Raw genomic sequence first — 26,939 nt, forward strand, 5'->3', positions numbered from 1 at the left:
ATCAGGTGGCAAAACACGGCTTGTTACAGCAAATGTGAGGGAGAGAAATGGCAACCTGTTGGAAGTTTAGGCGCCTGACACTTAAGCGAAGCATGTACATGTACGCTATTAGCGGAGTATGCATTGCAGTGGGTGGTGGAAAATGTCTGCAACAATTGTGATTCATTTCTGAAATAGCACAAAATTCCAAGGCACCGTTCTGCTTGATATGTTCCTATTCCCAAAAAGCTCCGGTTCTCTGCTTTTTGGCTCTGCTCTTGATTACTAAAGAACGGAAAAAGACAACAAACTTTTATTTCCTGGTGAAAGTAGAGAGTCTTATCGAAATGATGGGAGGTTTGGTGTTTATATTGTCACAGAACACAATGTTCTGTGGGTCTTGAAAGATCAGTAAAACGGCTCGAAAATAGATTGTATGCGGTGAGATAAGTCTATTGAGGATTACTGGGGAGGTGTCCTTGAGAAAATGTCTTCTCAGTAAGAGTGACCAAAAAGCCGCTAAAAGGCGCTGAATTGGAGTCCATTAAGTGCTGCGGCGCACTCGACACGTCTGCCGATTTTCTATTCCCGCTTGTGACTGGCGCTGCACCGTCTCCGGGGACGTTAGTCATCGGTGACCACATTTCAGGTGATCCTCACAGCTAGCCGCGGGCTAACATGTTTACAACAGTCCTGGTGGAATAGGTCAAGCGGGGCGGAGGGGGTGAAGGGGGACGGCGGGGGGAAATGAACCATTAGAAGCAGACAGCGTCACACGGGCAAAAAACAAAAACCTTGCAAATCTATGCGGGCAAAGCTATTGGGATAGAAGTATTTGAACACATACAGGAAGCAAAAGGAAAAGTATCGGGACTCAAAACAGGAAGTGAAAAAATTGGGGCTAAAAGTGTTGCCAATTCTCACAAAGTCGTAAACTTGCAAAGACGTTGGGAACGTTGTGTCTTGTGTTCCAATCACAAAGTGTCCATCTGTCAGGCAGCATATTGGGCGACCAGTCAACTTCTCCTCATTCCCGCAAGCGTCTCTGTCGCAGCTTGTCTGCGTGGGCGTCGCCTGCTGCTGCTGCTCGTGATGACCGAAGCGCGGCGTTTACACTTTGTGCCATGTTGACAGGTTGCTGTCAACTAAGCGGTGCCAAAGCAGCAGGTGGCGCTAGAAACCTCAAACTGGCAGACATAAGCCAATCACAGAGCGACAAAGGAATGGATGGATGTCGACTAGTCCTTCACTTGCAAAACTGAACCATGCCTCCATCCATCGTTTGGGAGATTTATTTTATTTTATTTTTAGTTTTTAGACGATCTAGATGATTTGAGATGTCAGCGACGTATTGAGAGGAACTATACTCGTATCTCAAGGCACCACTGGGCGGAAGTATCTTGCTATTTCTTGTTTTGCTGAATACCAAAGTGAAATGAAACTTTCTTATGTGATACTGATTTTTTTTAATGATTATCGCGGGGGGGGGGGGGGCACACCAAATGACGGCTTTTGAGTTTTGAAGTAAGCCAACATGATTTAATGTTTTTTAGATGTTGCAGGAAAAAACACACAAGCCCCCCCCCACCCCCCGCAAAAAAATGCTGTCCAACTTCAACCGCAGATCTGTGAGGCAGTCGTTCTGCCCGCTAGTTCACAATGCCATGGGGGGGGGGGGGGTCCATCTGAATGATTGGGAAAAAAAATAATCCTCCCTCATCACTCGTGTGTGTGTGTGTGTGGCGGCCGTTTCCACGTGTTTCCTCACATCTTAGCCCGTCGGAAGGCAAATCTGGGCCGGCGTGCCAAACGTCCGGCCACGCCCCGTCTTTGCAGCGTTGCCACTGCAAAGACGGGTGCTGCCAGCGGGAGGTGTCACTCTGCCAGCTGCTCTTGGCACGTTAACACACCGAGGCAAACATGAAAATGTCTGCTGTCAAAAGAGAATAACCAAATATGGTTGGGATGGAATGGATAATTACTTATCGCAAATTGTGATAAATTCTTCATCTTATATTTTGGCACTTATCAAATAAAGGTTAAATTAAATCCCATAAATCTCGTAAAAGATCACTTGACGTTTGTAATTTGACTTGCTTGAAAGTGTAAATCGTGTTCGTCTTCGATCAAAGCCTCGCCGGCAGCCATCTTTCCGATGTGCGATGATGAATGCGGTTTGGTTTAGCGCCTAAGCCGGACAAAGGTCAACAACGCACATCAGTCGGTCCAAGCAGGCCGTGTTTGCCCAGCTAAGCCGCTCAAAGCCTCACATGTAAAAACTTGTCAAAAGAAGAAGAAGAGGAAGAGATGCTAGATTGCATCACATCGCCTTTACTGTGCTGGGAATAGCTCTCCCTCGCCATTAAGTCACGCATTACATGACATAACATTCTCTGGTGCTGTTGGGATAATAATAATCATGGATGTGCTGGAACCAAAATTCAACCGGGAATAATCGCGGCCGTCACCTGCCGAAAAATATCCGTGCCAATTGAGAAGACTATACTTCAGCAAATGCGGTGTACTGCCCCAAAAATGGGTGCCACCAAAACTGGTCGCCACAATCATACCAATGTAAAAGTTAGTGTAGAGCCCTGCACTATGTGAAAAAAAAAATCTCTGTAGTTTTGATCCATCCTGGACACTCTGTGTTTATTATTATTATTCACTCCTCTGTAGTCAACTATAAAAAACTCCCTATGTGTGTGTGTGTATGTATATATATAGTTCTTGTGCATTTGCATTCTTTTCCCTCCCGAAGCGGCAGCGGTTTATCTCCTGCGCTCAGCGACGAGTGAATCCCCCCACCCCCCACACCCCCCGCGGCTCCAAAACAAACGCTTAGCATCTTTTGCATGGGCTCACGTGAGCCTGAGTCATGATCTGCGGGCTTTAGCTTTCAAAGTGTCCCACTTTGAAGACGATTGTGGATGACACGAGGATTGTTGCTTGGCTGCGTGTCAGTGGCACTAATGTCTGAGGAGTCGTGTCGGTTCGTGTTGTTGCCATAGTGATGTGGTCCGGGTCAGCCCGGATGATCCTGATCTTGTTTGATGAAAATATACAGGAGGAAGGAAAATATAGTGAGTTGGTTAGTGAACAGACCCTGATGTGAATGCTGGAAATTCCGTGGAAATAACTCACGACATAATGATGATGATCCCAAAATATGTTCGTATCATCTCAGACTCATTTTGCAACAGTCCCATAACAAATAAGTGGCTTAGGAAGGATTTAATTTAGAAGTTCAAGATTGGAACTAAAAAAAAAAATTACTTTTTTCCTACAGGTGGGTGGGATATGTTCCAGACACACCATGATAGGTGGAAAAGATAAGAAAGATAAGAAAACCTTTATTAGTCTCGCAATGGAGAAATTCCCAATTCACAGCAGCAAAGTTATGATCATATCAAAATAACTATTATTATTATTAAATGACACATTTTAATTATTCCTTAGCACCCGGTCTTACTGTAAAACTCATACGGTACATAACAGATGCAAACATTCTATATTTAAAAACCAAAATGTTCAATCAAACCTGTCAATTTGCCTAACAAGTCAGCTAGCTTAATGCTAACATGTAATACAAAACTCTCAAAACAAGCTAACAGAATTAGCATCCATGCAACACAGTAATATATTGAAAAACCAAAATCTTCAAACCAACAAGATCATTTCATCAAACCAGCGTTGGCTAGCTTAATGCTAATATGAAAGAAAAACGGCCGAAAATTATAGCTATGAAATAACCTTGAACAGCGCAATCAATGAAGATTCACTGTAAATAAAATTGACTTGAAAAGCGTAAAATGTACGAGTCTGTGTGGTGTGTGTGTGTGTGTGTGTGTGTGTGTGTGTGTGTGTGTGTGTGTGTGTGTGTGTGTGTGTGTGTGTGTGTGTGCGTGCGTGTGTGACAGACGTGCACTCGGCCTGTCCATTGTTAACTTGTTTTCCATGCAACATGTTCCCACTCGTAATGAGTCCTCATTAAAAACATCCACCTGGGTGGTGTTTGCCATCTTCCAAAACAAAACGTTGCAGCTTGTGTGCTTTTTTAATTTGCGTCTCTCTATCCTTGGGGACCTGGACCTTTAGGGCCACAGCCAAGAAATTGAATCACTGCTGGCGTCCTGGGAGAGATTGGCAATAACACAGAGTGGCACGCCGTAATGGGCGTGCGCACGTATGTATGCGCGCGTGCACGCGTTCTGTGTGTGTGTGTGCGCTCGATGAAGCGTCAGGGCCATTCTCTCAGACTCCCACACAGCATGCGAGCGGGAAAGAAATACTCGATTTCGCCCACCGCCAACCGCTCACCGACCGCTCGCCACCTGTTACGACGTCACATTAAGAATGGCGGAGGTAGAATTTATCCTTGGGGGGCGGGGCATGTGGTGGCTAAGGCTATCTCGGGGGTTCCGCAAAACCAACTTCTTATTTTATTTTTTTAAATAAACAAATTCCCCCCAAAATCTCCAGAAAACGCTGATACATTCATTATATGTCCTCTTCGGAGGACTAGAGTAAACAGGGGGGGGGGGGGGTGGTAGTATTATGCATAATACTACCACACAACAAACATGTAAGGTGCAGGCAGTCTTCCAAAATCAACCATTAAAAAAAAAAAAAATGAATGCATTATTATTATAATGAAATATTTTGCATTTTACACGAAAGATGATGGGAATGTGCAGATCCATCATTCTGAAGTCCCGGGTGATGAAAATGCAATCAGAGTTTTCCAAGTGACCCCAAAACTTTTAATAGTCGTGTATATGACATGAATCACTTGCCTGACTTTCTGAGCTATTTATAGATTACAGTTTATGAGTCACTGAGTGACTTTTCAACAGTCAGGATGTATATAACATGAGTCATTGTGTGACTGTCTGAATGGCTGTAAAAGTGCTCGTGTATCTTGGAGGAAGAAAAAAGCTCCAAACAGGTGAAGCCTTTCACTGCGAAATCTGTCTCGGAAAACTTCCACCGTTGTGCCGTGCGCGTCCCAATTTTGGAATGTGGTCATGCTATAAAGTACGCTATTTCACGATCGGGTCATCGTAAGGATTTCAATCGGCTGCTTGCATCAGGAACGGCATGCGGTGTAAAAACTGTGCCAACATGTCATTGCTGTGGCGACCCACTGAAGGGAAAAGCGCATTTCTTGTCTGCACTATCAACTTGTTACCAATAGAGGGTGCTAATTACTGTGAAAAAGTCAGGAATCGTATGACTGCAGCACGTTGGAATTTCGTGTCGACTGGAAAAGTCTGTGTGGGTTGCCTAACATGGCGCCAGCGAAGTATCGAAGCAAAAATTTAGTTTTAACCTATTTTTGTGGTCGACTTAGTTTTCCGATGCGAAAACTTTCTTCTCCGCTTTATGACTTGACCTTGACTTTTTACCATAATGACACTCATCACATGGTTAAACGAGGATTTTTTTTTTTCCGCAAGTCAGTCGGGTGGCAGGTGGTGTGTATGTAACAGCCAGACGCCTCTTGTGGGCCAGCATGAGCGTCCTGGATGACCTTTGACATAAAATCTAATACCTGCCCACACTTGTCCTCCATGCTAATTACCCTCGGGAGTGTGTGTTTGTGTTTGTTACAGTGGCTGTTTGCACTGTGTTAAATCATCTCTGCCCTCCGACAATGAAGAGATGAAGGTTCTGTGTCATTTGACCTGCTGGCCATCGCATCCAACGAGTTGTACAAACAACCTGAAGGCTTTAAATGGTCTTCGGCAATGAGAAGTAAAAGTAAACATTCAGCGGAAAAGACAAACTCAGGTCTGGTGTCGGATCAAGTGTTCTGTCTTGGAGACATGATGACAGAGTCCAAATTAGCAGCGGCGCTGTGATGTTTTGACGCTTCTCGTCAAGAACCACGTCAAGATTGACCCTTTAACGCACCAATAATGATAACCTGATAAGCCGTCCACTGTAAGGATTAATGTCAAGAACCAAATCAAAAGCTAAGTCAAGCGCAAAGTAAAATAAACGGTTAAAAAAAACAATTCATGAACCACATGAACTCCTTGCGTGGCAGTCGTTCGCTATATTGCCAGCTGTTTTAGACCATTTTGAATGATATTTCAAGACCTACAAAATTTGCGGTTCTGTCACAATATAATGCACTAGTAGAATCTTTTTTTTTTTTCACACACACGCCGCACCCTCCACGAAAAAAAAAAAAATTAAAAAAGATTGTTTCTAGCCTTTATCATTCTTTGGTAATCAGCAGGAAAACATCAGCTGGTTTCCCCCCAAAAAAACTAAAGATAAAACGACAAGACTGAGGACTGGCTTTTGATGATCAGGGGCGACAAACCGCGTTGGCTTTGTCACGTCTGCAGGATGGATTGCATTGGAAAGCCTGCACAAAGTACGGAATGTGTCTTTGCGGCTTCCAAGAGTTCTGGTTTGGTTTGATCTGACAGCCGACCGTGACACCTAACGTGCGGTAGTTCACTATACAATCAATCTATCCTAAACTATCCTAATTTTCAGTGACGCTAACCATACTAAGCTAGCTTGTTACTGATGTGTTGCAGGTGGCGGCCCAGACGGTTCTGTTCATGTGCATGAACACGGCCGGTATCTTCATCAGCTACCTGTCGGACCGCGCCCAGCGTCAAGCCTTCTTGGAAACGCGACGTTGCATCGAAGCCAGACTTCGTCTGGAGACAGAGAACCAGAGACAGGTCAGATCCCCGCCGCATCTCCTCCTCAGAGCGTCAGCTTCAATTTCCGGCGGAGACGCCTGACGCCTCAGGTGGCCAACTTTGTGAGGCGTCCTGCCGAAATGATTTTCACGAAGCAAATTAGTTCCTCGGTGGCATCGCTTGCTATATATGTATAAGGCGTGGTGCGCGTAGTCTGTCTGATGTGATGCGACATGCCGAAAAGTTTGACCTGGATAGTGTTTGATGGATTTGTGTTGACAGCGCACAATGTTTGCGGCTCTGCTACTAATGAGCCCGCTGACGGGAGACAAACATGGACGTTGCATCGATCTGTTGTCACACAGACACACAAATGCTCTCGCTCTCTCTCTCTCTATCTGTCTCTCACACACACAAGCACACTCACATTGAGTGAGTGGCATTTGTTTACGCAGTGGAGTGGACTGTGGGTGAGGCGTAGAAAGCTTTTCTAGCATCTTGTTTCCTGGAAGCCTCGGGGCGTGTGAAGCTCAGCCATGGCTGAAATGGAAAGAGGGGCTCTGTTAAGAGCCAATCGCTGTCTAGCATTTGGGCCATGTGGAAAGAGGAGATGAAAGTCAGTCTGTCAGTCTGCAAAGTTTGTCTTTCATTGGCTTTATTAATATCTCCAAAATCAATTGAAGATCCAAATGCAACGTTCTTTTGAATTGTAAACATAAGAGCTCGGATCTCGATCCAGTTTCATGAAAATAATTCATAGTCCGGATTTAAAAATTCTGATCTACACTCAGTTTTGTTTTAAACGGTTCAGATCTAGTTTCATTATGTTCATAAACTGGACCCAACGGGTCTGATCGAACTCTACTGTGGATGTAAACTGAATTTAAAATGACAGATTTAGATATAGCAAGGCAATAAGATGGACCAGATTCAGATAAAATTTGCTTGTACATTTCACCGAATAGTTCAGATCCACCTCGAGCCTAAACTGGACTGAATTGCACAAATCCAGATGCCATGTGGTTGCAAAGTGGACTGAAACGTCAGCTCCAGTCAAATCCAGATCCAATGTTATTTTAAACTGTCCCTTCAAATTTTTGATCCAGATCCAGGATCATCTTAAACTGGACCTTAAGAGTTCAAATCCAGGTCAGGTCCAGTATGGCCATAAACTGGACTTTGGTGAACTTTTGCAGCTGTTCATTTTTGAGAGAAAATTCCCGTTAGTTGGACCCGTCCCAACTTATCAATATGCAGCAAATATTTTGTGTCTGAGAAGTTGTCCCCTGAATAAAAGCTGCAATGCTTCCGTCGCGTTCCCAGGAGCGTCTGGTTCTGTCCGTCCTACCTCGCTTCGTGGTTCTGGAAATGATTAACGACATGACCAACGTGGAGGACGAGCACCTCCAACATCAGTTCCATCGGATCTACATCCACCGCTATGAGAATGTCAGGTCAGACTCAGTGAGTGCTAAAGGGCCTATCTCGCTGGCAGAGACATCTGATCTCAGCAGGAAGATGACTCGCAGAGTCCAAGTCGCCGGGAAGTTGCCGCAGAGATGTTGCCGAGCTGTCGTGGCGGTGTCGCGGTGACCTCCAGGCGAAATGGTCTCCTTTACACAAGTGAAAGTGTCTTTGATTATTATGCCAGGCCAGTGCGGGCTCGATCACGTGGGCTTGTGGGTGAATCGTTGTTGTGCGACAATGTTTCCACAATGTCTTCTCGGTCTACTTTACTTATTCAATGCCAGCCGTTTTTCTCAAATTGCGAGAGCCAGCGCCAGCCATTTTTGACCATTTTGACTCATTTTTGAAGGCCATCCATCCATCTATAGCTCTTACCATTATTAGTAAACAGCAGTCAAAAACTTTTTTTTTTGCCTTTGTGATACCTCAAATCACAAAGGCAAAGGTCACTTTGATTGTAAAATAACAGCTTATTGCAAGATAAACACTTCACTGATGCATGAACGATGCATAAATGTGAGTGTGTGTGCGTGTTCGTCAAGGATGACGATGGGTCTTCATCTTTTTTTATTTGAAAAAGCTCCGTTGTGGAGTTAACTGCCGGTATTTCTCCATGTTCTCAACACCGCACTGCTTGCGCACGTCACCTCACGATATAGGATTACCGTGGGATTGCCGTATCACACCCGCCGCCCCCCCCCCCCCCCCCCACACTATGTGCGGCCAAGATCTGATCGAAGCCACTCCTGTCATCTGGTGGTGATTCATCATCCTGAAATCATTCCCACAGCCTGACTGACTGAGGAAGTGCGCGAAGGCCTTTAGTAATATTTTTTTCATTTAAAAGAACTCACCCAAGCCATATTTATACGTTTTAGCACTAAATGATTGGCTCGTGGAAATAATTTGTCTCAGCGATGTCTCAGAGACCTGCTGAAGACCTGAGAAGTCACGGTGGTCTAGCCCAACAAGTGTTTGGTAGACGTCACAAAGAAGTAGCAGAGATGTCTGAAATTTAATGTCTCCACACTCGCAAGTCTTGGAAATGCCACGGAGAACTCGTGGAGTCATCTCCCTATTTGCGAACAGAACTGATATCCCGCAGACCTGGTGGACACTTGAAAAAGTCTCCAAAAAGTTTCAGGAAAAAAAATAATTAAAGGTTAAAATCCATTGCGACTCCCTGATTATTCTCCAGGAGATGTCGCGGAGACTAACGTCGCCATCAGGTCTCCAATTAATTTCCAGGCCAGTGAGATAGGCCCTTAAACGAACGTCACGAGAAAATTGCCGTCGCGCTCTGCTGTAGGATGCACGGTACGAGCGGGGCGCCGCTTGTATCGTCCTTTAGACTTGATGTGAAAAGTCAAGATTGTCCTCCCAGTTGAACCCCCAAAATGACGTTTCCGTGTTTTATCCAGCATTCTTTTCGCAGACGTCAAAGGCTTCACAAATCTTTCCACGACACTGTCGGCTCAGGAGCTCGTGCGGATGTTGAACGAGCTTTTCGCACGCTTCGACCGCCTGGCACATGTGAGTACGGCGTCCGATTGTGTGCGTGGCGTGTGCACTACCTGCGGGGAAGGCTCAAGCGGTCCCGCTGTGCTTTACAGGAGCATCACTGCCTGCGCATCAAGATCCTGGGAGATTGTTATTACTGTGTGTCGGGCCTTCCCGAGCCACGGCAGGACCACGCCCACTGCTGCGTGGAGATGGGACTGAGCATGATCAAAACCATCAGGTGACCGCTCAAACTCTGATGCCAAGCGCTCCAAGGGTTGAGTGGAAGCCTCATGGCAAATTCCAGAAGTGTTTGCAAATCACAGACCTACATTTGCACATGGAAATGCATGCTTGTTGTCCATATAAGGACATGACGAAAACAAAGGCACAGAGTCAAACAAATTGGCTTGCGATTGGCTGGCGACCAGTCCGGGGTGTTTGTCAATACCAAAATGTTCTGCTCAGGTTTTCTTGCAAAAGAAGACAATGAATATCAGGAGTGAACTTTGGTTTTGCATTGTGTGTTGTTAGATATGTGCGCTCGCGCACCAAACACGATATCGACATGCGCATCGGGATCCACTCGGGCTCGGTGCTGTGCGGCGTGCTGGGCCTCAGGAAGTGGCAGTTTGACGTCTGGTCGTGGGATGTCGACATCGCCAACAAGCTCGAGTCTGGAGGCATACCGGGGTGAGGACGCACCAAGCCCTCGCTACACATCCATCAGTTTCTTCACATACTCATGATGCCTCACTTCCTCAATGTATTTCCAGCACTTGAAATAAGCAGTTTCGCATGACAGTTTGCAAGTCAAAATTCGCAGGAACAAAACGCAGATTTTTTTTTTTATTTCAACCGCAAAGTCCCAAAAAGCTTCGCTGTGCGGGAATACTCGTCATTCATTATGGAGGATAAAGAATCTACACCTGCCAGGATTGTTATGTTATCTATGTCTATGTGTCGCTACACCATTTGTGTTTACATATTATTGCTTAAAGAGTAACCACAGCGCCACATAAATACTAATTGTGAGCCCGTATGCTTATGGGGTATCTCATTCTTGAGATAAAGCATGACGCTAGCGGAGGCTATGTGGTTCTTTCATTACATGTGTCTCTTTCATCTGCTTTCTGTTTGGTTTGATAGTAAATTGTAGCTGGGAGTGGCAATAAACTGCATGAAGCCTCTCAGTTGGGTTTTTTTTTAGAATAATTACTAATTGCCAAACAGCTGCTTGCCATCTAGTGAGCTGAATTGAATTCGCTGCCACCATGCAGCGCTCATGTATCAAAGTTGTGCTCTTGTCAAAGCAAAAAAAGAAACAAAACAAAATCAGCCGATCGACTGCTCGTATGTTAAATAGCTCGTAGATCGGGTGACTCGTATGTCAAGGTGACATCTGTCCATCCTGACCGCGTGTCCGTCTCCCCTCCCCGCCATCACCCCGCAGGCGCATCCACATCTCCAAAGCGGCCCTGGACTGTCTGAACGGCGACTACGAAGTGGAGGCAGGCCACGGCAAGGACCGCAATGACTTCCTGCGCCGACACAACATCGAGACCTACCTCATAAAGCAGCCTGACGACAGCTTGCTGTCCCTCCCCGAGGACATCATGAAGGAAGCGGCCAGCGCCGCCGACCGCCGCGCCAGCGCCGCCACATTCAACGAGGCGTCCTGGAGCCCTGAGCTGCCCTTTGACAACATTGTGGGCAAACAGAATGTGAGTGCAGCCGTAGGCCCGCCCGCCGCCTCCGGGGGGCGCCGGAGCTCGCCACCGGGGATTGTTGGCATGCTTTCTTTTAGTCTCACCTGTGCTGGAAGGATGCTGTTGCTGTGGTAACAAGTGTGAGTACGATTGTGCTCGTGCATCCTCGTTTGTGTTTTTGCCACCATGGCGAGGTAAGCTTCTTGTCATCACGGCGACGCCTGATGTGCGCTGTATGCACCTGTCATTCTTGTCTGTCTTTTTTTTTTTGAAACAACATACTGCACGTACATACACATACTACAAACACATGACGTTTACTTTTAAACGTAGAATAGTTCAAATAAAGCATAAATACTGGAACATAGCTTAACATAGCATACGTACTATACGAAACATTTGCATTGACGTCTGTGTTCAAGAAGTTCCCAAAGTCAGTCTTGTGTCACACGATGATGCCGAGCTTCGATGTCGTCTTGGCAGGCGTGAGCAACATTTTTGGCTCGCAATGAAGCAGAACCATATTTCGTTGAAATCGGGAGCGTTGAGCCCCGTGACCTGTGGCTAACCTGCCAGCCGATGAGCCAGTGCGGCTCCTTCACAGGCGCGTGGGTGCCATTTGATGTCCTGCATTTGTATTTCTTGAAAAAGTCCACGCACAATAGCGGCCAACGGCTGTGCGTGCATATGAAAGGATCCTCGCAGGAGTTCTGAGGCGTCTTTCATGTAGACGCTTTGGCGCCGCTCCCTCCACAACCTCTCTCTACTCTAGCTTGTCTTCCTGCGCTACCCACTCTCTCACCTCTCTGTACTCTCCCTATCCTCTCTTACTCTACTTACTCGATTACTCTCCCTACTCTACTACTTTCTCTCTCTCTCTCTCTCTCTCTCTCTCTCTCTCTCGACTCCACTCCTCTCCCGACCCAAGGCACGATTTAAGCGGTTTTGCATCAGATTTTGCGAGGCAAAATTAGCATGTTGCCCCTCAGCAAAATACATTAAATAAAACTGAGAATCAACCGCCAAAACAATCACCAAAAGAAAGTAGATGAAGAAGAACCGCAGAGAAAAGAAACTTTGCTGGGGGCACATTACCTACCATGGTGAGTCAGAGGTTGAGGGAAGCTCTGTGTTGCGTACGTCGCAGCAGCTAGCTTGGCATCGCTCTGCCGCAGCAGTTAGCTAGGAACGAGCTTCGGCTGGCTACTAATACGTCTAGACCCATCGCGGAGTCACTCCTAAGTCAGTAATCATCGCCTGTCGCGAATAAGCTACATTTCTGAGACGTAACATAAGGGGTGTTCACACGGCAAGATTTGGTCCGGTGCTACGCCGGCACAGCGTCGGTGCTGCCCCAGTAGAGCGTTCACACGTGCAAATTAGCTCCGGCGTAGCCCCAGAAAACAGCTTACACCGGACCAAATTTGATCCACCTCAGGGAGGTGGTTTAAAAATTTGCTCCAGAGCAAATGCTCGTTAGCGAAGCAGCACCGGTGTAAATTTGCACGTGTGAACGCAAGTGGGGCTGCACCGACGCTGTGCCGGTGCAGACACGCTCAGCGGCTTTGTACGTGTGAACGCTCCACACAATTTGCTGCGGTGCAAAATATATCGCAACAAAATACATCGGTGCAGCGCCGGAGCAAATGTGTGCCGTGTGAACACCCATACTATCTCAAAGGGATGACGAGAAAAGACGAAGAAGGCATGCTAAACGCTAAGGTGACTTAAGACTGAGATGGCTAGCGCGTTAACACAGAAATTAAGTGCTTGGGTGATACGAGTCCACTTTTCACAGACATCTGGCTGGAACCACATTAAAGCGGAGAACATCCGACTTTGAACAGCAAAATAGCAGGCAAAAGGTCAAGGTCAAGGTCATCTTTATTGTCAAATATGCTTTATGTATGACATGCAGCATAGATGAAATTTCTTCCTCTCTATCCTCAGTGCAAACATGCAAACATGCTGTACATTAAACACACACAGCTAAGACGAGATAGCAGCTACATTGTATAAAAAGTACAAAAGTACAAAAAAACGTATTGATTTGGAAAAAAAAAACAAAGAAAGAAAGCAAGAAAACCAATTGTTATTTGTTATATTGTTATCGTATAATTGTCGAATAAAATTTTGCCCCGGATGCTAGCTACCTAGCGTTCCTCATAAAACACTTGCCCCACAAAATTTGAAAGATGCTCCTTGATTTGCAAAATTGCTTCCCAAAGAAAACCAAACTATTTTGAGCCTTGTTATGCTACTCTCCCTCTCTCTCAAACACACACACACACACACACACGCACAAATGATTTGTGTGTGTCCCCGGCCTAAGATGACTTCACGGACGAACAGATTTGACAGGGAGCGCCCACAATTTGGGGCTGCTCCAGCCAGCAAGAGGGCACGTAAATGACAGACTGAATTGGACAGGAGAATCTAAACGACCAGAAAAGCACATAGCTTTTCTGACTTAAGCGCAGAGCAGGAGAGGGTGTCGCCGCTTGTCCTCAACTCGGCGTCCTCCTCATGCGCAAATTAAGCTGACAGTTCATTAAAGGCACAGTTGGACCGTCTGGCCCCGCGTATTACGTCTGCGTCTGAGCATCTCTGTCGTTGCCTCTTTCACGCTCAACCGCGCGCCTGCCGGCGACCGCTCGCGCTGTCTCATTTGTATTGCTGTGCTTTGGCCTCAAAAGTGGCGTCAAGACCCTTATCCTGCCAAAAGGCGGCTCGGTTTCATTCCCAACTTGAACTTTTACTGCTGTAGAACTGCTGCAACCTTGCTGTACATATTACTATGCTGTACATACTGCTGTGCAAATACTGTAGTGAGGGCTCTGAAATCACACTCACATCTCAAATCACCTTTCGCTGTCGAAATTAATGGAAACGCCATTATACAAAGTAGGGTTTTTTTCCGAATGGCTTAATCTCAGAGCGGAGAGAATGGTGGCATTATTCACAATTTTATGGCCTCATTTTACCCAGTGATATTTTTTAATCATCTAAATTTAACAGGGTTAAGTCAAGTCAAGTCCAATTTATTTGTATCGACCTTAATCACAAATGAGTCTCAAGGGGCTTCGCAGGCCCACAGCTGACAAATAATATTCATTGGTAGCGGGTTGTTAATGACAATCATCTCTGTGCTGGATCAAACTTGCACATTTATTTTCACGTGACCGAGATTTCCGTTTGACAAAAAAAAAAAAAAAATCCTAATCTTCTCTTCACATCAGCATGATTGGATTAAGAAGACGTGTTAACATTCTATGAACAAGACCAAAGACAACAAGTGCAGTTGTCTGGCTGAGATGAAAACAATGCCACCTTTGTGTGGAACAAGGTGAGAGACAAACGCGCATGCACACACACGCATCGTTGGTCATGCGTGACCAGTTGAAGGTCTCGGTGAAGGTTAGCTTAATGACGCCGCGCTCAATGCTAATGCGGAGGAAAGAAAGAGTAAATGAGCTGAGACTTCCACCTTGAATGTCAACACATTGATGGACAACACCGCAGCTCCGCAAATGGGCAACTGAAAACAAAACAAACCGCAGCACAGCACCGCAACCAAAAAGAATCTCACCTTTATGTGTCTGAGTTGCCAAATAAATCGTCTTAACCTCCAGTGGCTGCGGCATTTCCCAATAGGTCATCGCAGGACTTCCCACACCATGACGAGAGGCAATAGCCTCCTGCTAGCTTGCGAGCTACTGTCGAACTCCTCATACAATAAGGTCCAACGATCACTAAATAACAGCAAGCAGTTTTGGTAATGATCAGTTCCTACATCTAACACCCAAGACTGAAGTAAGGCCCCCTTACTACACCCAATTCCAGGACGTCCATGGCATTGTTGAAAGCTCACTGACTGTTTTCCTACAGTTACGCAACCAGGTCAGAATGACCCATCTCTGCTGTGGGTTTACTTTTCTTTATTCCACTCCATATCCTCCCCTCCCCCCATTAGAGGGTCATTGACCCCAAACCAAACAAATTGATGCAGTACGACAAGATGTTTTTCATTGCTGTGTGTTTCTATGAAGTATTATATTTACGGAGTGCCATTTTTTTTCCTCATTAAAATAATAACGTATCCATCCATCCATCCATTTTCTGATCCGCTTACAAGGGCCGCGGGGCGTGTTGAAGCCTATCCCAGCTGTCTTCAGGCAGTAGACGGGGTACACCCTGAACTGGTTGTCAGCCAATCGCAGGGCCCACATAGACGAACAACCATCCACGCTCAGGGTTTTTTTTTGGAACAGATTAATGGCACTTCCATTCATTTAAACAAGGAAAGATGATTTGAGTTCTGGGTGTTGTCACAGAATAAATGAAACTTGCATCTCAAGGCACCACTGTTGTTTCTTTTGATTGCTTTGGCTATTTTCCTGGTCATTATTTTCATTGCTGTTTTTCTTTGCGCCGTGTTTGTCCACTTCCACTTGTGCGTCTGTCAGTGTGTGCGTGTGTGTAATTATGCGTGCCTGCGTGAGCAATAACACGACGTCGGCAGGCTGCGAGTAGAAAGGTTGCATTTTGCTTGTCCTCCTTCTCTGGTTTGTCTCTTGTTCTTCTTTTTTCGTGTGTAAGAGGTAAGAAGGAGGGCTGTAGCAGCATCCGTTTCATTATATGTGCATGTGCTTTCCCCCCTAGACTCTGGCCGCCCTAACGAGAAATTCGATAAATCTTCTTCCAAACCATCTCGCACAAGCTTTGCATGTCCACTCCGGTCCTGAGGAAATTAACAAGCGAATAGAGAGCGCCATCGACTTACGGAGTGGCGATAAGTTGAGGAGAGAGCATATCAAACCGTTCTCGCTGATGTTTAAAGACTCCGGCCTGGAACACAAGGTAGCTGGGCCTTGGAGATGCTGCTTCTTCTTATTTGTTTTTATTTTTTTCTCTTCATTTGTTTTTTTCTTTCTTTTATTTTTTTTCCTTCCTCCTTACGAAAGAAGCCAAACACCACAAGTCCATCATGAGTAAACTAAAGGCCAAAGGTCAGGCCCCACCTTTTAGTGCCACACATGCATTGAAAATCACAGATGCTACAGTCCAGAATGTGAGGATGGCAGCTCCATATGGATAAATTTAAAAACTGCACCTCATATACATGTTTTGTATACATATTATGGGAAATCAATGTTGACGCATTTACTGAAATAGTCAAATGTGGATTGGTCTGTTAAATAATCAATTCTAAAAATATTCAACAGCCCCTAGTGTGGGGAGGGTCCTAAAGCTCTAATATATAATGTACGTGTATGCAAAATGATCAAGCTCTCTGATTATGCTGTTGTTTGATTTATTTATTTAGAAAATGGAACACTTGTTTTTTTTCTCTACCCTCCTGTCAACTCCCGAAGTCCAACGATAAATATTGGCATTAGGGCATTTGCAGAAAATGAAAACTAGTCTTAAATTACAGCAGGATGACAAATGTGACAGCTCATTGATTGACTATTATTTGCAAAGTACTGTGATATTAAACAGGATTTGCATTTAAAATATATAGATATGTATGTATAGACATACATATCTATATACATATTTGTTTTGTAGTTTCATATTTGTTATATTTCGTTTATGTGAAGTTTTACTGTTTATTTTGTATTTTTAAAACAGCTCCCTACACAAGCACGAATACAATTCATCATCATCATCATCATTTACATCCCAACCTGCAAGAAGACAGCGCCACCTTCAGTTTACTCATGAGCAAAAAAAAAAAAAAGGTCTGACGAGAGTGCATTCATTCCAAAATAGACATTTTCCTGATTTCCCTTAGGAACAGTGCATGCATTTGCTTCAATAAATGAACGTAAACATCATGTGGCATAAGCATCACTGGCTTCCTTTTGTTGGCAAGTCAAGAAACGTTAGGAAATGAGATGACATCATCACTGGAGTCAACAGTAAAGTTTAGGTTGAGTAAACGATGACATTGAACTTCTTTTCAATTTGTTTTCTGAATGCAATGCACGTCTGCACCTCATGTCCCGCCCCCTCCTTTACATTGACTTTACTTTTTTCGTGTGTGTGTGTGTTCAGTGTGCAGTGATATGCTGTTGGCCTCCTTGTTGTTCCGTTTTAGTTTTGATTCCTTTTGCCAAAGGTGTGAGCAAATGTCAAGCGACTTCTTGCTAATTTTCCAGCAGCCTCGGAGAAAGGCGGCATGAGTCAGGGCGGCCGGCGGGCTCTCGCGCACTTTGACCCTTTACGCTCCAAAAAAATACTCACTCGCTCATTCCAGGACAAGGTAAAAACAAACAAAAAAAATAAAAAGACTAAATACATACACAACATGTAAAGTTGCATATGTGATTTTTGAATAATTAGTCCAGTAAAAATGTTTCTGGCTCAATGAGACTTTCTGCATTTTTAATCAGCATTATGAGATTATATTCTGTCAATGTTACAAAAAAAAAAACAATTAAACATTTAAAAAAGGGCATCCCACATTTTAAAACATTCAATTTCAACATGGGTCACTTTGACCCACAACACCATTTAACCATCTAGTTTACTCACTATATAAAGCCCAGTCAACTAGTTTATTCACGATATCAAAACTAGCTGCTCATTCGTGCATGACACAAAGTTTGTTTATTGACTAACGAACTAACTAACCCAGCAGTTAAAACCGATATCAAACATAGCTCCTAGGTTACTCACTATTTCAAAACTTACTTACTAGTTAATTCACTAAGACATGCCTATCTAGCTATTTTACTCATGATATAAAACCAAGCTACTAACTTACTCGCATATCAAACAGAGCTGCGACTATTCAATAACTTATTTCTTACATCCTTGTTTATCAATGACTAAAAATTCCTTGCTCAGGTTTAATTTAGGGCCTATTCATGTGCATTAGCGGCCAACAGCTAGTGGTTATCAGCTAGTGGCTGACAGTCAGCAGTTAGCAGCTAGCCTGACAACCCCGCCTGCCGCTCCCGTCTTTCTCTCTCTCTCTCTGTCTTAATTCTTGTGCCGCTTAGTGTGGTATGCTAATGTGCTAACCTAGCGTGTTTGAGCTGTTGTTGTAGCGGGCGAGGTGGCGTTTCCCGTTTCACCCTCACCGTCTGCACTCTCTCCCTTTTTCCTTTCTTGCTCCAGTACTCGCAAATGAGGGATGAAGTTTTCAAGTCCAACCTGGTTTGCGCCTTCATCGTGCTCCTCTTCATCACCACCATACAAAGTCTGCTGCCCTCTACTAGGTGAAGCACTACATCCACATTGACAAAAAAGAAATACACAGGTGGTTGTCGTTGACACAATACTATCACTCGTTGAATAACTTCATTGTAGTGGCCAACATTGTCTGAGCTCTGCAAACTTAATCAGCTCGTTTACAGATCGGAAAATTAGCTACTAGTTTACCCACAAAATGAAACCTGGCCAACTACATTACTTGTTTACTTACTATATAAAGCCGACTGCAGCTGCTTCTAGAAAGTTAGTTTACTCACAATAGAAAACCAATTATTGCTTTACTTGCTATACTGTGTATCCGAGCAAGTATTCACGATAGCAAACCTAGCTGCTAGTTTACTCACTGTATGCTACCTAGCTGACCGTATCGAACCGGCTAAGATAGTTCACTGACTATATGAAACTCACTCACTATATAAATCCTCAAATAATAGATGCTAGTTTACTTACTAACTGCAAGTTTACTCTCTATGTGAAACCTAGTTAGCTACTGTAATTCACAGACTACAGTATACCAAAACTAGCAGCTTGTCTGCTAAATAAAACCTAGTCAGTTAATTTACTCAGTATATTAAACCTACAGTAATTTACTCTATCGAACCTAGCTAGCACTTATTCTACTTCTATCAAACCCAGTCAAATAGTTTACTCATAACTGTCTGGATCACTTAGTTTACTCACTAACTCAAATCTTGCAACCGCTTTACTCACTAAATCAAACCGAGTCCGTCACTTTACTCTCTCAAAAAACTTGCCAGCTAGTTGAATGGCCATATGTGAGGTGGCCACCAGTTGACTGACTATTTGGCTTCGATGTGTCGCGCAGGATGGTGCCGATGGTGGCGCAGTTGTCGGTCCTGATCCTGCTGCACTCCTGTCTGGTCCTGGCGACCACGGCCGAGGACTACAAGTGTATGCCGCTGGTCTTGCGCCAAGCCTGCTGCTGGATCAACGAGACGTACACCGCGCGTAACGTGGTCATCTTCCTCTCCATCCTCATCAACTTCCTGGCGGCCATGATCAACATGGTGAGTGGCCACGCGCGTGCCGCCCGCCTGGCGCCCTTCCGCTCAAAGCTGATGTTTATCCGCCCGCCGTGCGGCAGCTGTGGTGCGACTTGCACGAGTCGGCCGCCTCCAGGAACGACACCCTCCGCCGCTCCGAAGCCGTCGCTGACATCTGCTATTACCCAGAGGTACGCACGCACGCCCTCACACTATGCCATCCTCGCTCGATTCCATCATTTTGTCACTACATGACTCATTATGCCATAGAACAATGAGATCCTCATGCCATCGTTTAAGTATGCCAAAATGCCATCATGCCATGACTCAGTCACTTTGTTTCACACTCTTTGTGTGTCTGTGGGCAGTACTTTGTGTTCACGGGCGTGCTGGCCATGGTGACGTGCGCCGTCTTCCTGCGTCTCAACTCGCTTCTCAAGTTGGCCGTGCTGCTGCTGATGGTGGCCGTCTACTCGCTGCTCACCGAAGCCTTCTATGCGGCGCTCTTCGTGCGTTATGACATCGCCCACAGAAACGCAGAGTGAGCGCACACGCAGTCAGCCAATCGGCACGTGGACCGGGGCTGGGCCATTTGGCTTTACAAAGTGGGGGGAGGGGGGCTCCACACAAATTCCATTTCAGATTTTTTTTTTTTTTATTAAAAAAATGTAATGTCTAATTTTAATGTCAGTTTGGGAGTTTTTTCCCTCCAATTTTTTTCATAATAATCCGCAATCTGTTTTTTTAATCACTAATGTCTTATTTACAATTTTTATATTTTGGGGGGTTTAAAATTTTTGATTTCAGATTTTTATCTCACAAACAACCGTAATCCAATTTTTATTTGTTTGTGTTCACAGTCAAATCCCAATTTTAATATTTTCTCCACAAATTAATTTTCTGACTTTAGTTTTGTTCTTCCACAAAAAAGTTTTACTGGACAAACTAAAGTTTGATTTCCAGTTTTAATGATTATTTTCTAAAGAATAACGGGTCAGATTGTAATTGATTTTTTTGTTTTGTTTTGTTTTCTCACTTTTTTCACAAAAATGCTATTTCCAATTTTTGTTTTTTTTTCACAAAAATCTGATTTCCAGTTTTGCTTTTTTCAATCTGATTACTGATTTTGATTGAAAAGGTTCCACAAAAATTTAATTTCTTGTTTGAATGGATTTTTTTTCTCTTGTTAGTTCAGAAAAAGGAAATGACAATGACACTATCCAAAACAAATTTTTGTTTCTTTTTCCGCATGTTTCTTGCAGTGCAGATCAAACTTTCAAGCAGGGAAGTGCCCACCCCCCTCAAAAGAAAAAAAAAAGAATGAAATTGACTGAGGCACCTGGAATTGCATGTTTCAGATGTGGATAGCCTGCTCAGTATCAAGCGCTCCGCTCCCTATTTCCCTTTCTTGTTGTGGCCGGTTTGATTTTGCAGGCTGTTGCCCGCGCGTTAGCTGACCTTTACCTTGACAACCGGTCAATGCTGCTCCAGTTTCCATGGCAACGCTCTGCCTGACCCGCTCCTGAGAAGTTTCACCACATTTTGTTCGAAAACGACTGCGATGTTGACGATGATGATGATGATGATGATTGTGATGCTTTTAGAAACTTCCTGGGCACCAAGGAGACTTCGCTGCTCCTCATGGCCATGTTCCTCCTTGCTGTCTTCTACCACGGACAGCAGGTTAGCAGTTTTTTATTTATATAGTTGGTATACAGTTATAAAAAAAGTGAAAGCACGTACAATATTTACTAACTTGCACTCATCCAAAAAAAAAAAAAAAACAATTCATCATATAATATGCCACAATTAATCTAATTTCACCAATGTGCTCCGATGATCTACCTACTTTTGCACCCCACGGACCAGACCATTCATGGTCTGTACACCAAAAACAATAAAACGGTTTGTTGAATTGATTCACTTTTATTTTGTCGATAGATTGCAGGAAATAAAATCATCTGGATCCAGATACTATTTTCTAAGTAGACCACTGCATAGGCACGTATTTGTGCCTTTTATTTTGTGCGATGGCTTTATGAAATAAATTTCAGTCACTTCAACGCGGCTTTTTTTTTTCAGTCTATGGGAAATTGATTGGCGACGTGTGCATTGTTTATTTAGGTGTGCCCTGACATTGACTGGCGACCATTCTATTGTTTTGTCAATGTTTTCATCAATTAAAAGGAGCGAAAATGATGAGGCAGGTAATTTGTCGCAGGATTCATCAGCGTAGCGCTCTCGAGCGTGTGGCGGTGTTTTCGTCCTCGTGATGAATTTGTTCCATTTAATTTGCAATTCACTAAGTTGCTCCCCCGGCATTTGTTTGACACAAGAGACCAATCGCAGGATCTCCTCAAAGGCTTCGGTGCCACTTTGATTGATCTCGCGCTTTGAAACTGTTTGGCTCTACAATTAGCAACTAGTGGTGATGATGTCGGCTGCCGTGTTGTTAGCGGGAGCCATGCGCATCAAGATGCGCTTCCAACCACCCCTCACCCCCTGCCTAAAAAAATGGCAAAAAGCATCAATTTCAACTAGCGTGTTGAATGGCGTGGCCTATGTTTACATTGCAGCTGGAGTATACGGCGCGATTGGACTTCCTGTGGCGCGTGCAGGCCAAAGAGGAAATCAACGAGATGAAGGAGCTGCGAGAACACAATGAGAACATGCTGAGGAACATCCTGCCCAGCCACGTGGCCCGACATTTCCTGGAGAAGGATCGTGACAACGAGGTCGGCCACCGCTCGCTCACAAACTGATCAACTGCCCCACCCCCTTACCTAAATTCACATTCCCCTCCAATTTGCACGCTTGTTCACCCATTCACACTGCCAATCAGTCCATTCCTTGGCCAAAATGTAGTTGGGCATTGACTGGTGAAAAGTGCTTCTCATGATATGCTCTGTGCCTGGCTAGCGACCAGTCCGACGTACGTCTATATGCATCCTGACATTAACTAGTGACCTGTCAATCTTGTAGTAATCAGTCATAATTTTTACCGATAAACAAACTGTGAAGAAAGACAGAAAGAAAGAAAGAGCTTGTGTCCATTGTGCAAAGATAGTCCAAAGTGCAAACTGCGGTTTGTAGCTTTTCAGGTGGTGTCATCAGCTGAGTTCTAGCGAAGTAGTCAGTCAGTCAGTGTGGTGACTTGTGACTGGCCAACGGCAAGTAACGTGAAAGTGCCATTTTGCCATTGGCCTCTTTCATGATGTTGCCTTTCGTTAGTCACACGTTCTTCTTGGGAGCGCAAAGGTCTGAGCGCATTCATAATTGGTCTCGCCTTCACTTTCAAAACAAAGACGTGAACTCTCCAGAAAGACGCCCCTGCCAAACAAACGGACGTGTGTCAAGTTCACCCACGCAGCTCATTTTTACATGCTCGCTCATGACAACGGTAGAGGACTGAGGACGGAACCCTGGTGGACTCCACACCATCCAGCCTAGTCAAAGGTCAAATGACTGCGGATTTTTTTCTTCATGCATGTGTCTGTGTTGTTACCCCCTGATGCGTCACCTTTCACACAACTTGGGTCTATCCCAGCTGACTTTGGACAAGAGGGGTGTAGGCCCCGGACTGGTCACCTGCCAATGTCATGACCTAGATTCCAACAACAGAGTAGTTGTCTGCCAATATCATGCGTCTTGTGACTGCGTTTAGATCTGTCCACGGAGGCTGGCAAGTGTTGAGCTTGGCAACACTGCCCCCTGCTAACCGGAGTCCGTAGGCGCACCTTGACCAGGTTGTAACGGGCCGCATTTGTCTGCTGGTGTTGCTTGCACGTGCGCAGGAGCTGTACTCGCAGTCATACGAATCGGTGGGCGTGATGTTCGCGTCCATTCCGGGATTCGCCGACTTCTACTCGCAGACGGAGATGAACAACCAGGGAGTTGAGTGTCTGCGACTGCTCAACGAGATCATCGCTGACTTTGATGAGGTCCCCCCTGCCACTTTGTCTTCGCTTGTGTGTGTGTGCGTGTGTGTGTGTGTGTGTGTGTGTGTGTGTGTGTGTGTTGTTATGTCTGTGTGTTGATCTTTGGTGTGTTGACATTGTTTTTGTGTGTGTGTGTGTGTGTGTGTGTGTGTGTGTGTGTGTGTGTGTGTGTGTACACGCGCAGTTACTGGGAGAGGAACGCTTCCAGGACATCGAGAAGATCAAAACCATCGGCAGCACATACATGGCCGTGTCGGGCTTGTCTCCCGAGAAGCAGGTGAGCGTCACGTCATGCGGGCGAGCGGGCGGGTGCCGATGATGTCATCCCCGGTGAATGTAATTGGCTGACCCGTGTTGCGCTTTTGCGTCGACAGCAGTGCGAAGACAAATGGGGTCACTTGTGCGCGCTAGCCGACTTCGCCATCGCTCTGAACGAAAGCATCCGAGAAATCAACAAGCACTCCTTCAACAACTTTGAACTCCGAATAGGTACACGCTGCCCCCTGCACGCCACGCCGCGTGTCCATCTCACTGCATGCGTCTGACGCGTCTCGCTTTCCAACACATTTGGGCTTGGTTTATTTGACTACTCGCTCGCTATCCTACGGGTCTCTGCCGTCTTTCAGCCCATGGCACGCGACACGTTTCTCTCTGCCTCTCTGCCATATTTCACTGGATGAGTCCAGTTTGTTTCTCTTTCGAATGCATTGCTCACCATTTCTCACGACTTGCCACACTGCACGTTTTGCTACATTTCTCACAGTGTCTCACAACTCCTCTCGTGTTTCTGAATGCGTTTCGCGACACATTTTTTACACGTGTCTCACTACGTTTGCCACCACATGTCTCTGACCGTCTCAGTAAATGGTTCATTGCGTGTCACACCACACATTGCCTCACCATACACCCCCCGCCTCGATGTTCCTTTGGTCACATTTCTTGACATAGAGTTTACTACATGACACGCAACTGTAAAATCATGTGAATAACATGCAATTTTTTTTTAAAGAGTCCAAATCCAATGTGGGTTATTACATAGGGGGCTAAATAAGAAACATTTTTCCACATAGTTTAGATCAGTAGTTCTTAACCTGGGTTCGATCGAACCCCAGGGGTTCGGTGAATCGGTCTCAGAGGTTCGACGGAGCCTCTGCCATGGAGGTTAAAAACAGACGCGCTTTTGTATCGTTTGCTAGTTAGTCTGCCGCCTCCTCCTACACCAACTATAGCAACAAGTGATGCATTAGAGCTCGGCAACACTTAGGTAGGGACCATCACACGGAATAAAGAGCAAAATATTTTTTTCCACTATTGTATCATATCTGCTTCTGCATGTTCGCGGAATTTGATGTTTAACCCTTTCAGCGGCCGCGGTTACTATAGTGGACAGCTTACCACGTTATCAGGTTACAGTGTGCACGAAAGGGTTAATTGTCTCACTGCGTGTCTGTTCTCCCTCCCACTTGACTTTTCTTCCTCCGCCTTGTGCACGGCGGCCAGGCATGGCCCAGGGCTCGGTGGTGGCGGGCGTAATCGGCGCCAAGAAGCCGCAGTACGACATCTGGGGCAAGACAGTGAACCTGGCGAGCCGCATGGACAGCACGGGCGTGAGCGGCAAGATCCAAGTTCCCGAGGAGACCTCGGCCGTCCTCAGGGAACGCGGCTTCGCCCTGGAATACCGCGGCGAAATCTACGTCAAAGGCATCAGCGAGCAGGAAGGCAAAATCCGCACGCACTTCCTGTCGGGTCGCGTCCTGCCCAACCCGCTCATCATGCAGCCGCGCAAGATGACCGGTCAGTACTCGCTGGCAGCCGTGGTGCTGGGACTGGTCCAGTCGCTCAACCGGCAAAAGCAGAAGCAGATCCTCAACGACAACAACAACTCGGCCATCATGAAAGCGCATCACCATCACCACTACAACCGCAGGACGCTGCTGGCCAACGACGGGGGCGCCGCTCACCACGCCGACACCCCCGACAAGACCGACGCGTCCTGAGACAGGGGCGGGGACCCTGCGCAAAAACTTGTCAATGGAGGATAAGATGGGCAATGTTCTGAACTGGAAACTTTCCCTGGGAATTGAGAGAAAGCGTAGCATATTCGGGCAGCGCGGTGGACAAGTCGGGTACAATATCTGCCTCACAGTTTGTGGTCACGTTTGGATCCCGCCTCCGGCCTGCCTATGTGTAGTTAGCATGTTTGCCGTTAAGACAAAAAAAAACAAAAAAAAAACATAACGAGTGAAATCTTTTTCACATTGTTTTGGGTATAACAAGAAAGCTGGAGGTTCCAATTCAGGCTCCTGCCTATTTTTTTGCATATGGCCAGAAAGGTGAAGGTTCGAAGACGACCTTTGGCCCTTCTGCGTGTATTTAGCATGTTTGCCGAAGTAGCCATGTCCTTGTAGATTCCAAAGTCACGTTAGCATGTTAACGTCATTGAAGACAACAACAACAGTAAATTGTGCTTAGGAGCGAATGGGGCCGTGATTGTTGAATTAGTTTATGGTTTATTCCCATCAATTCCCATGGAAAGTTTACAAGTTTGAAAATTCCCGTAATTATGCAACCCGAGGGGGAACCCAGAACTGGACCCAATGGACCCACCGGACCCTCACGAATGTTGTCAGTACAACGCGAGGGACGGGACCTGCTTGCTGTGTGTCCAACTGTGTTTTTTTTTTCCCGGAGCGTCCCGACAGCGCTCCTGTGGTTTGTCACTTCCTCTTTTTATGTGACCGTTAACCTCTGCAGACTTTGCCTCTTCTTCCCTCGCCGCCATTCAACTTTCTTTTTTCTATTTCTTTTATATGCGAGCGCTCAATTAAAATGTTTAATTTTTTTATAACTGTACATTCTGTTGTCTTCTGTACAGAACGCTGTTGGGTTTCTTACCTTGATGGAAAGAAATAAAGGAAGACCAGAAGGAAAGATGGAGGAAGGAAGGAGTCTGGAGGGAAAGGATTGAGGAAGGAAAAAAGGAAAGAAAACAGGACAGGGCAAAGGTTTGGTGATCAAAGATGACGAGAGAAGGTTAACTCATTCACTCCCAAAGACGTTTTTAAACGTCTTTTCAGACTTGGTCTAGAATTGGCTGGTACTGAATGAGTTAATTGTGAAATTTTACCCGTTCGCGCAAATATTCTCACGTTGTGAACACGTGACTGGAATCCAGTAATGTGATTCGAGTCCGTCACTTTAGGCTTTCGGTATCCTGACGTTTCCATGGCGACATGAGAGTCTGCGGTGTGTGCGAGCAACCACTAGAGGGCAGTATTCGACCATAACTAACTTCCTGGTGATGCTACAGAAGACGACGTGCCAGATTAAGAATCAAACTGAGATCCGCAAATAAATAAATTAATTAATTGTGGCTTCATCACGCCGATGTCATGTGACACTCAAGAATGAAACATGCGTCCCAGACTTTACACCAATGAGTGGATGGAC

The 26,939-nt window shown here is 45.4% G+C and overlaps 1 protein-coding gene across 2 annotated transcripts in view; it reads left to right on the top strand.

The window, feature by feature from the left end:
* The window catches only part of adcy8 (adenylate cyclase 8 (brain)), a 36,237-nt gene extending 9,895 nt beyond the window's left edge, over nucleotides 1–26,342 (top strand). Inside the window, exons 2-18 of one of the 2 annotated variants that reach the window (XM_086129634.1) lie at nucleotides 6,537–6,686; nucleotides 7,971–8,101; nucleotides 9,536–9,647; nucleotides 9,728–9,855; nucleotides 10,149–10,307; nucleotides 11,068–11,338; nucleotides 15,986–16,183; nucleotides 18,452–18,552; nucleotides 19,374–19,575; nucleotides 19,653–19,742; nucleotides 19,920–20,092; nucleotides 21,156–21,234; nucleotides 22,128–22,286; nucleotides 23,346–23,492; nucleotides 23,674–23,766; nucleotides 23,864–23,978; nucleotides 24,990–26,342. In XM_086129634.1, the coding sequence (XP_085985760.1) occupies nucleotides 6,537–6,686; nucleotides 7,971–8,101; nucleotides 9,536–9,647; nucleotides 9,728–9,855; nucleotides 10,149–10,307; nucleotides 11,068–11,338; nucleotides 15,986–16,183; nucleotides 18,452–18,552; nucleotides 19,374–19,575; nucleotides 19,653–19,742; nucleotides 19,920–20,092; nucleotides 21,156–21,234; nucleotides 22,128–22,286; nucleotides 23,346–23,492; nucleotides 23,674–23,766; nucleotides 23,864–23,978; nucleotides 24,990–25,486 (2,805 nt within the window). In that variant the 3' untranslated portion in view covers nucleotides 25,487–26,342. The remainder of the gene's footprint in view (nucleotides 1–6,536; nucleotides 6,687–7,970; nucleotides 8,102–9,535; nucleotides 9,648–9,727; nucleotides 9,856–10,148; nucleotides 10,308–11,067; nucleotides 11,339–15,985; nucleotides 16,184–18,451; nucleotides 18,553–19,373; nucleotides 19,576–19,652; nucleotides 19,743–19,919; nucleotides 20,093–21,155; nucleotides 21,235–22,127; nucleotides 22,287–23,345; nucleotides 23,493–23,673; nucleotides 23,767–23,863; nucleotides 23,979–24,989) is intronic. The other variant, XM_086129635.1, reaches the window with a different exon arrangement.
* Nucleotides 26,343–26,939: the final 597 nt, after the last annotated feature.

This window comes from Hippocampus guttulatus, chromosome 14 (genome assembly GCF_054856545.1).
Source record: "Hippocampus guttulatus isolate MCC_2025c chromosome 14, RoL_Hgut_1.0, whole genome shotgun sequence".
In the NCBI taxonomy this organism is placed as follows: domain Eukaryota; kingdom Metazoa; phylum Chordata; class Actinopteri; order Syngnathiformes; family Syngnathidae; genus Hippocampus; species Hippocampus guttulatus.